The 11,859-nt window shown below is 36.6% G+C and overlaps 1 protein-coding gene across 1 annotated transcript; it reads right to left on the reverse strand.

Moving 5' to 3' along the window:
* Window positions 1-813: 813 nt before the first annotated feature.
* Window positions 814-11,235, reverse strand: LOC112515494 (vacuolar protein sorting-associated protein 27). Its single transcript, XM_025122350.1, has 10 exons — window positions 10,985-11,235; window positions 7,838-7,894; window positions 7,020-7,087; window positions 4,730-4,925; window positions 4,548-4,648; window positions 3,695-3,752; window positions 3,144-3,203; window positions 2,364-2,414; window positions 2,142-2,220; window positions 814-1,142 (listed from the first exon to the last, which is right to left on the reverse strand). Exons 1-10 carry the CDS (start codon window positions 11,063-11,065, stop codon window positions 1,060-1,062), a joined length of 834 nt encoding a protein of 277 aa, XP_024978118.1. The 5' UTR covers window positions 11,066-11,235; the 3' UTR covers window positions 814-1,059.
* Between the last annotated feature and the right edge of the window lie 624 nt (window positions 11,236-11,859).

Here is an 11,859-nt window from a genome sequence, read left to right on the forward strand (position 1 = left end):
CACCGTCTCTACATGGGCCTTACTGTGTTAGTTTGGTTTGGTTTGACTTGGCTTGGTTTAGATGTCGACTTGAATGCCCAATTGGCTCTTACGGGACATCACAACACGGTTAAGGGCCTATTTGTTAACAGCTGAATAAACTTAATGAGACAACTATTTGGTCAGCTATACATTACTGTTTGGTAGTGGCTCAATGATATAGAAAGTGGCTTATTCGATAAGCTTTTAGAGGGAACTTTATATAGAAAGTCAAGTTTTTTTCAAAACCTACCCCTCCAAATTAAAAAATACGCTCCTTCCATCTATGAAAAAATTCTACCATACAAATACCTTCCAAATTCATACAGACAAATCAATCCACATAGACAGCTTTATCCATACACGACTTAATGAAAAACCAACTAAAGAGTCGCTAATCCATATATACCAACTCTATTGTGGATCCAAAAACTTGATGCATCAGGTCAAGTCTATAATACCATAGAGATTTCAAAAGAGGTAGTGGTTTGTTTTTTCCCCTAGTAACCATGAGTGTTTGGCCAACTTGTGTGCACCTCGTCTGATATCATGGGACCTTGAAGATAACAGTCAATAACAACCCTAGTGACACTGTGTATACTCGAACTGACGACCTATGAGGTAGGGGTTTGATTTGGAATAGATTCAAAAGAACTTCTATGAGACAAGCTAGTATTTGCAGTGAATCAGGTCTATAATATAAAGACTTGCAACATGAACTCCATGAATATGAACTCCATGAATATGAACTCCATGAACCAGACTGGTATTTTAGCCCTAAATCCAAGAACAAAATTTAGACAGAAAATATAATATAAATGTTTACCGTTTCGCTTTGCTTATTCTGACTCTTTTGCTTCTTTAGGAAAGAAGAAGGATAGAACTGGTTATTTTTCCAAAGAAGAAAAACACTTGCAAACCACTAACAATTGGGTGTTGTTCGGCTGCTAGGATCGAAATAAACATAGAATGGTTTCCAAAGTTGAATCTATGACCATAATTCATAGTAGAAGCAGATAAAGTTTCAGGAAATGATGATGTTTACTTGGATTGTTTGATTTCTTCCATCTTCTTCTTCATCTTGAATTGCAATGTCACAGGGGCACAATCAAGTGGAGTCTCCCCTGAAATAGAGTAATACAAATGAAGTTGCAGAAACTACACATTCTTTAGAACAATTTACACCCCAAAAAAAAAATTAATTCTTCTTATTTTCTTATTACTCAGAAAACCGCATCCAGGCAACTCTTATCTCTTTCTTCTGTATGATAAAAGAAAGGTTTGGTAATATAGAAGTATGAATGCATCGAGTACAGTAATAAGATTTACCTAGTGGTACCCAGGTTACCGGTAGAGCCGAGCTTCCCAGGAGGTCAAGGGTTCAAACCTCACCAAAGGTGTAGAGTGTGCGCGAGTATTTGCCATATATAAATATTATATACTTGAAAGAAAAAAAAGATATAACATATACGATGCAATAAAAACAAGCAATAGAAATCTATCATAAATTTGTGGTTCAGTTGAAGTTGTAGGCTTAAAAATAAAAGGCATCAACATATTTACACACCAAAAAATGGAGTTTGAAACCAAATTCCCCAAAGGAGCTAGGGGCAGTTTGATAGATGCTACAGAAACGGATACAATTCTGTAATTACTTGTCCTTTTCGCCTTGTCTTTACAGTTTTTATGCACCGATCACAAATAGTATCATTTGCAACAATTGCACTAAAACGTTTTCATTAGTTGTAGTTGATATACAAGCACTTGTATATTAGTCCACTTCTATTACTTGATGCATTTCATCTTGTACATTAGGCTTAACAATAAGAAATTTAGTTCTACTTATTTTCTGTGTAAATTATTAAAACTGTATGTATCAAAATAAGAATATCATTAGTCAAAAAGTTCACATCAGCTTTAATTTGTGAAAAGATTGGCGTGTACATCATCAGCCAGCAACCAACACCACTTGCCTAGATGTAAAAGATGGAAGACAGTAACTCAAATGATTTTTTGGCAAATTCAGCCACCAATTGAGAACACCCCAAAAAGTAGTCATGTAAAGTACTGAAAACATATATAAGGCTTAAAATTTATCAAAATAATGAAAGAAAAATATATACCCTGCAAATTCTTGTAGTCCAGACTTGCTCCATTTTCCATGAGAGTGAAAGCTATCTCAGTTTGGTTAAAAACAGCCGCCTAAATTCCACGATAGCTGTTAGAAATAAAGGAAATGGACACACATATATGAGAGCATATGCACCCATTCACCCACACACACACACACACACACACATATATATATATATATAGAGAGAGAGAGAGAGAGAGTGAGAGAGAACCAGATGCAAGAGAGATAATCCTTGTTTGTCACTGTAATTTGCATCCACTCCCTACAAGACATAAAGTTCAGGTTCAGCATTACACTACGATAGTAAAACACCAAATAAGACTTCCCTAATAGCCTAGTGGGTAAGGCTTGGGACCTTGGTTTGGAATAGGTGCTATCAACTCCTTAGGAGCCATGCCCGCTAGCCAGAAAGGCCTAAAGCTTACCTGGCCCATATGGAGATGGCATTTTGAAGCGACGCATGGACTAGTTTAGTTGGGCCAAAGGTATTAGATATCAGTGTCTTAAAAAAAACGCTTCCCAATTTAGAAATATGGTTAGCCTTCCATGACCTAACGGGGTCGTTGTTAGGACCTCAATATCAATGTAAATTCATTTAAACATAAATAAAAACAAGTACTATAGATCATAAATATATATATATATATATATATTTATGATCATATATATGCTCATTCACAATGATATTTTGTCCTCCAAAATTCAAAACAAATCATGTTGGACTGGGAAGTCAGCCATTTGATAACCACAAGGGTTGTGGGGGATGTGGTTGAATATCCCATCTGCCCAGGGTTTGATTTCAAGTGTATACAACAATTGTGGCCACTGAGTTTTATCAAGGCTGATTTCTTGCAGTCACAATTTGCCAGGATTAGTCCAGGCATAGCCTAGGACACCCTTCCAAAAAAAAGTCAGCCATTTGATCACAGACAAAATGATATATAAGTTTCAAACAAAGCTGGTACCAAGTATTAAATATAATCCTCCTTACCTCACCAAGAAGCTTTTTAACAGCAAATAAGTCACCATTCTTTATAGCTTCCCGTAACCCCTGCCAAAAAAAAATACAATGATAAACAATTCGGTTTCTAAAATCACCACCTGAGATGGCCACATGCAAAAGCGTCGGCATGGGTAGAGAAAATTCTTCAAGAAACATAGGCAAAAGAGATGATATGATCACTAAATCTTTCAATGTTTTTTCAGTTGCATACTTCACCAAAAAGAATTATCAATCACCTACTTATATGCTCACAACTATATCAATTACATCCTTTTCCTCCAATCTTCATCCAGACACCTAATGAAAATGGTCTATTGGGGGGGGGGGGGGTGAGGGGAATTGTATAACACGAACAGAAAATATGTAATTCACGTGGTTGAGATATTCTAACTATGAGATTGATGTAGAGGTAAGGAAATGCAAAGGCAAAAAAAAAAAAAAAAACTAAAGAAAGAAAAATAGAAAAAAAAAAGTTAAAAGACACTTTATCTATTTTACCAAGATTTTATGTCTTTCATATGTACTTTAAGATACCATACCTCTCCATTAACTTCATAATCAGCAAGCGGTTTTTGAGCATTGGCTGATTGTCCAGTACTGCAAAATATTGTACATTAATTTAAAATTGAATCAGAATACCCCCTTTGTTGCACTTTAGGTGTTACCTTTTGATGTGAAACAAACAACTTTCTAACATCAAAATGGAAAAATGGAAAAATTGATGGCTACATTAAACTATACAAAAATTAATGGCACATAGGTAAAGGATTTCATGTTAACTTTGAATTTAAAATATATTAGAGTCCGTTAGAATCTTCTTCTTGGACATACCAAATGCAGTTTGTGTTTGTACTCTGCAAAATAGTTAAGAGACATTGTCCAACTTGCTTATTCCTACACAACACTTCCATTATGGAAAAATTAATAGGCTCTCTACGAGAATCTAGGGCAGTTCTAGAGTTTTTTAGGCTTAAATAGCAATAAGAATCCTTGGTTAATGATATTTTGGTCTTTTCCTACTGCTCTCATTCTCCAAGGTCTATTAACTCTTCTGAATTTGTAAATAGAAATGTAATCCATGATGTTCATATATGGCGTTGCTAAATAAAAAATAATAATATTGTTATTAAGATTTATTGAATACTAATTTATTGTCTAGTGTGTTTGCACTCTTTGAAATAATAGTTCCTGCCATTTTTCCCCCAAGTGTATCATTAGATCTTTTCTCCTTTGTTGAAATGATTGGGTGCTCCTCACAAGTGACACTATAATTTAGGATGTTACTTTCAATCCAGGATTAAAAGTAGAGATCTGGTTCTATAAGAATATGAATTCAATTCAAACATCAAAAATTTAAAAATATCGTAGACGGAAAAATGTCTAAATATATACCTGGACTTGCTATATGATGAAGAACCTCTACTCCTAGGTGCTGTGTCTGCTTTCTTTGTTTTCGACATAGTGGAAACTGTGGATGTTGGCATGGGTTTAGGCTACAAGCAAAGCACAAGCCTATAAGTTTCTTAGGATACTTAAGATGCATTTGAAGGTGAAATAAAATGACTATCACTTACCTGCACAGGAGCCACATTATCGTTTGATGGCACCTCACAAATGCATAAAGGCATTCCACACTTGCAATCTGGAGTACTTACACCAGCACTTTGTCTAGCATCAGAATTTGATGGTGTATTAATATCAACCCTTGATACGGAATCTGTCACAGAATTTACTCCATTCACAGAAGCGGCTCCATCAGACTTCCCAGAGCTATAGGAAAACAATTATGTCCAATTACAATCCAATTGCAATAGCATAAAAGCTCTCTGATCAAGAAGCAAGAAACTTGATACACAAGAAGGCAAATCTCTTGGTCAATAGATAAACGTACTCCAAGGTTCATCTCATGGCCACATTAAGCCACAATGTATGAGGTAGAGTTTAAAGTAATATCTGTACGATTTTGGGTTTTCCCAATAACCAATAAAGTACAGTAATCAGACAGATACATGACTAATATAACAATAGCAATTCAACAGACTTTATCACCTCAATTCTATTAAAAAATTTCAAAACCAAATAACACCATTGTGTTATACTATTTTGGTGACGTCATTACATACTTTTTGCCTAAATAGTAAACATGCATACCCTACATTCTACAAACACAATCAGTAAAATTGTACCAGACAGATATGGAAGCTTTGTCTAATTATGACATAAGGGAATTGCTAGAAGGCTACTTTGCCAGCTTTGAGATGTTCAACTGAATAGTTTAAACCTAGAATGGACCTTGCTTTTGGTAGTTTTAGAATCATACTGCGTCATTCTAAAGCTCTACGAAAAACTAGCAGAAGATCTACGAGGAGCTTAAACAGAAGTTTTAGAGCAGAAGTGGAATGACAATGCCAAAAAATCATGTATATTTAAAACATTTAGGTCTGACTTCGAAAATGTGGTGCATGGTTTTGTAAATCCATATGGGTTCCAGTGGCCAATGTCTGCAGAAACCCTAATAAAGTGAAGATCAATCTCAATGTGCTTCGCATGTTGATGAAAGACTAGATTGGTTGCTAAGTACGTATCCCCAATATTATCTCAACAAAGAGAGGGAGGATGAGAAATCAGTAATCTTATCTCTTGTAACAGAGAAGCAAGCAGCCAGCTTAGCTCAGTAGCATCTATACAAGTGCACAATACTCTGCTCAGTATTTGATCATGCAGTAGTACACTGCTTCTTGGAACTACAGTTGATCAAGTTTCCACCAAAATAATACACAATCCACAACTTGCCACCGAGAACAATGCATAATCCATCGGTGGAATGCCAATCATTAGGGCATCCTGCCCAGTTAGCATCAGGATAAGCATGCAATGCATCAGAGTAAGCATGAGGAGATAAGTCAGATGACTGGTCACAAGACCATGTCTACAAGTACAACGAATCTGCTTAACCTCAGTAAATGAGTATTTGTAGGTGTTAGAAGACACTGAGACACCTTACTCATAGCATATGGCTCTCTCTGGTCGAGTGAGAACAAGATACTACAAGGTCCCTGCTATACTCCGATATAATGAAGGATAAGACATATGATCACCATTTTAACTAGATAACTATCGCCCAAAAACCAGAGCTTAGATTCACTAAGATCCATGTGATGAAGCAGATACATCAAATATCTCTCCTCCCTCTTCTTTTCCTACTTAAGAAAACCAAGTGTCTCTACTGGCAAACACTCCTGCCCCGTCCCCATCTTTCTCATGTTCTTACCACCAATTGCCAGGAAATCATCTACTCTGATGCTCAACAAGAGGCAGTCGGCGAGGAAATAAACACATGGAAGCATAGAGCATTCTAGTGTTTCTAATGATCAAATCAGTCACAAGCCAACATTCCGATCACCCTGCCCATAAACAATGTCATGAAAAGAAATAGAGAATAAAGAAGTGGCTTCAGCCTTGGAAGTTAGGATTATCTCTCATCCACACTTTTAGACAAAAATACTATAAATCAGACGGTGTGCTGTGTGGCTATCTTGGCTGCTTAAAAACCCCTAACATAAGTCTCCTTAAATTAGATGGTACAGAAGACAACTAAAAGTATGGGTTTCAGATATACCTTTATGAACAGTAGGAAAAACGACAAAGACGGATCTCAATATGGAACTATGAAAATTCATTGCCTCAAACAACAGAGATTTTAAACTAAGTCCTAGGCTCCTAGCTATAAGCAAACAGGTGAGGGAGTTGCATTCAGAAACTCCATGCAATCTTTTCCAGCAGTATAAACTATTTAACATAAACTGGCATCTCAAGATCAATATAAGCAAAATAGATGCACAAGCTACAAACTTTAAAACTTACCGAGATGCATCATTATAACAATTTGAGCAAACTCTAACAAGTGAGTGAAGACCAAATTGTGGTAAAGCCTGAAAGAACCCACAACATTAAATGTTAGAGAGGAATTTCTTAGGATGACTTATTGACTATGCTGTTGCAGCAGTCAAAATACAAAATAGCGGTCAGGAGATATTCGAAATAGCGGTTATATCGGTGGTATAGCGGTCCAAAAATCAGTGGTTCATATAATATTTCTTAGAGTTATATATATAATATGTAAATATACATATATATGTACGGATACATAAACATGTCATATGCATTAATTAAAAATATAGTTTCAACGTCAAAACATCAACTTAAACAAGTAAAAACAAAATAAGAAAAGTGTTCATAAACCGAGGCTGGAAAAAGGAGTCGAACACTATCCAACTTGGTTGACTTGGAAACAAATTGAAAATCTAACTAAGATGGAAAAAAAAGTCGAACAGTATACAAATAAAGGCCCAAATCTAATGAAAAGGATGCTGTTAATGTTAATGGATTTTCTAAATAAAAGCCCAAGTTAGCCCCAAAAAAAATAAAAAAAAATAAAAGCATAGTTCAAATAAGGCCCAACCGATAATAGAGCGATTGCGGACCACAATTTTAGCCAAATACCGGTCAAATAGCGGCCAATTGCGCCGTATTATCGGAAACGCTATTTAGACCGGTATTTGGCCACCGCTATTTGGCATTTGTCCACTGACCGATATTGCACCACAATTAACAGAATAGCTTATTGATAACAATATCTTACAGAAGTGTGAATTGCATGGCAGGAGAGAGAAATAACATACCATTTGATCTGATGAATGTTCGGCACACAAAGTTCGGCCACAACATCGGCAATGATGCTACAAAATGAGAATGGTATGGCAACATGAAGATATGTAAGCATTAATGTGAAGTTGTAAAGAATCTGTGTATAAAAACAAACTACCACTTGTTCATCCAGTTCTATGCCGTACCATGGACAGTTCCACCAGATCAAGAGGCCTTCCCTCGGAATCTCTTATCTTGATATACTACTCCCTCTAACCCAAAATAGTTCAAGATTTGACTTGGTACATAGTTTAATACAAGTGTTTGACTATTGGTTAAATACCTAAAAGTTCCCTTTTATAAAACATAAGTTGGGAGACCTTGTGGAGCACAATCAATCTCACCAGTATCATGTAACAATTGCTATGGGTAAAATATGTAAATTTGCAAAGAAATCATTCCAAAAAGGAAATGTTGCACTTTTCCAGACAACCCAAAGTAGAAAGTGTTGAGTTGATTTTTGGTATGAATAGAGTATTATTTATAATTTAAGGCATACATCACATGTGCAATATGGCCTCCCATCAGTTTAAATTTTCTGTAACAGATCCTATTGAAAAGAAGAAATAATTTATCCCACTCCATTTCAGATTTCACAAAGGCATACTAGTGTCGAGAGCAGTTACATCTTACATGCAGTCCTATCTTGGTAAATCAATATACATTATTCTGACTTTTCAATTAGTAATGTTATTTGAATAATATTACCATTTGAATCACCAATAACTAAAAGCATACATCTTGAATTGCATAAAATAGAAGGCCATTCCAATTCATCAACGATGTCAAGCACCCTGTTCCAAAACTAGTAATATCCCTGGGTAATGTGGAGTGCTGACACTGCCTTTATTCCAAAAATAAAAATATTCTATATGTCCCAAACTAAACAATCTCTTTGGTTTTTTGGTTGTATCCATAACCAAACGATCCTTTCGACCTTTCAGCTTGTTAAGCAGTAACTACATTCATTTTATATGGGTTCAATTAACGTTCAATACACTATCAACTACAATTCTTCACTTGATAAATTTCTTCTCATGGTCATGAAATTTTTGCTTATCAAATGAAACTGTCTTTCATAGAAAAAGAATAGCTAATCAAATTAGTGTCTTCCAAAACACATTTTCCATCAGTTTTCACACAGACATTGTTCTCTATCAAATCTATCAGAACACAATCTTATTAGATGTTTAGTGATTTTAATTTCAGTACTTATATAACTCGTTGTATTTTTACATTTCAAAACTGTTGGTTCTGGGCCAAGGGTTGAACCCAGATCCACCGGGAATGAATGCCCAAACCATTTTCCTGTATATAACCACCATTAGTTGGCTGTTATCACAGTTTATCTGTGTCAAAAACTGCCTTATGAAAGCCACATGTTGCTGCACATCTTGATAAAAGAAAAGGGCACGCATGTGTGTGGAGACAATCAGTATGTGTGTGTGCTTGCGAGGTGAGACAAATCCCAAGCCACTAGTTCAAATTTAGACTCTGTACAACAAGTGCTTCCGTGTGTGATTCCAATCCAAGGGCCGATGGAAAGAGTTTGCTTCCTGCTGCCTCCACGTTCATATTTCTGTTGGGAACTTAAGGAAGTCCATTTGTGATAAAGATTTAATTTGTGTTTATTAAAATTTCTTCCAGGTCATGAAATCTGTCTGTTTTTTCTGGTGATGGATGTAGATGCTTTGTTACATGTGGACATTGTAACTTGAGTTTCAAACCAGGAACACTTCCGAAACAAGTTTGGAACGTCCTAACTGATACATAGAATTGTGCATACAAAGTATGTCAGTTGAACCTCTTTCCCAGTTTGAATGACTACAAATATTGGGAGAAGTTATTTATCTTTTGAGATTGGATGATATTAGTTCCCTTATTGGTTTTGGCAAAATATGGGAGATGTTGGGTTTAGGGTCAAGGTCATATCCAGATTAGGAATTAAGGATACACTCTTAATCCGTGCCCAGACCACTTGCTTGGAAATAAGATCAATATGACTGCCATTAGTTGACAGTTATGGCAGTTTCTCAATCTAAAAGGCCATGGAGGGTCTGCATGTGTCTGTAGAATGCAGGGGGGATTTATTCAAGTTGAGACAAAACCCATTTAAATGACTAGAGTTGACTGCAAGTGTGAGCTTTACGCTGTGAACCAGAATCATTTCCCTTTGTGCTTCGTTCCTACAACAGGTGAAGAGTTCGGTCCATGCCCTTTATGCTTCCAAATTTTCGTTAGAGGTCAAGTAAATCTAAGTTTTTTCCCTCTCAAATAAAATCAAGGTTTTAATAGCGCGAGGTGTGGCATTGCAATGAGGTCAAGCCTCAAGCCGTGGAGAGGCCAATGCATTTTTCAAGTTGTGACTTATGGCGGGAAATTCTTATATCATGTATATAATTATGTATACATACACATATGTATTCTACTATTACTCAATGAATCAATGATACTAATCAATTTAAATTAGGTTACTAAAAACTACAAAATAAGACACTAAAAAGGTATAAATAATAAATAACGCCTTACAGAAATAGCATCAGGCCATGGCGTGCCCCGAGCTTAACATAGAAGACGAGCCTTGAGCCCCGGTGGCCGCCATGGCAAGCCTTTTAGACCACTGAATAAATCCATTTATTTTTCGGATTTAATTTGTGTTTATCTTCAGAAACACTTGAGAGGTTTTTATCTGTCCCTTTGAGCCAAAGGCCAAACACAGAGTAATGCTGTAATGAGCTTACTTATTTTAACTTGAAGATGGATAATGCTTCTTGAACTTTTCAAGAAACCGTATTAAATGTAGCTACTTAGAAAACATCCTTGTTAAATTCAGAGCAAGCACCATATCAACTTTGCTCACTCAAAGCAGGAGATTTGACTTTCTTTTTTACCAAAGCGATCGAAGTTTCATAGTTCGGTATAATAATATCAACGATCCAACACTAAAAGGTACTAAAGCTACGGATCAAAGAGTCAGACACAATTAACTACAAAACTAGATTAAAAACAACACCACCAAAACAAATTTGAATAAACTTCCGTAACAAAAAGCACATAAATCTTGAGCAGAATATGGATAATGAGCTAGTTTTAATCGAATTATGAGGGTTTCAAACGAATACCCGTCGCCTGAAGGTGTTGAAACTGCAATTACAAATGTCGCAGCGTGATGATTCTTGGAAAGGTGGAGGTTCCAACGACATTGTTGACCTAAAATTCTGATTCAACCTTGGTTCTAGTGAACTTGTCGATCGATAAGTATGGATTTATGGTTGAGGAACCGATTTGTAGCTCAAAGTGAAATGATCAGATTGTGGATATCGACGATCAAAAAGGGAGAGATGAACGAATCCAATCGGATCCTACCAGACCCATTTCTCCCCATTGCTGCTGTCACCCTTGATATATTCCATCGCTTCTTTATGGCCCACCAACTATCATTATTTGTCTACTTTGGTCCTCTAACTATACAATATACCAAGTACAGTCCTTCCTTTTTTTCATATGGTCGGGTGAGAAATAGGCAAAAGGTCTAGAGGACAATGGATCAATGCAGACCAGTTTAAAGGGTTGTTCGGTAATGGCTTAATGGGTTGTTAAGCCTGTATGGCTTATTCGGTCAGCTATATATTGTTGTTTGCTTCTGGCTTATTCGGTCAACCGATGGTTTAACCGGTCAACTAGAAAAGTGGAGTATGGACTCAGCCACTTATCCAACCATTTATTCCAAATCTACCATTTCCCTCTTTTCTCCCAAAATTGCACCCTTCATTGCCAACCTCGCCTTATTCAACGATCCATTCCCTATAACGAGTCCCACTCCCTCCGCCTCCGACCACCACCGCCACAACCACTCATACATTTTCAAACTCATCAGTCAAACGAAACACAGGAGCATCAATTTCAATTTTCAAACCCCTCTCGTCGGCCGTCCCCCTTCACCCTCCTAGCAGCAACAAACGTCGCCACCTGAACACCCCACCGGCAGCCGTTGTTC

Source organism: Cynara cardunculus, assembly GCF_001531365.2.
Source record: "Cynara cardunculus var. scolymus isolate 2C chromosome LG 7, CcrdV1, whole genome shotgun sequence".
Taxonomy (NCBI): Eukaryota; Viridiplantae; Streptophyta; class Magnoliopsida; order Asterales; family Asteraceae; genus Cynara; species Cynara cardunculus.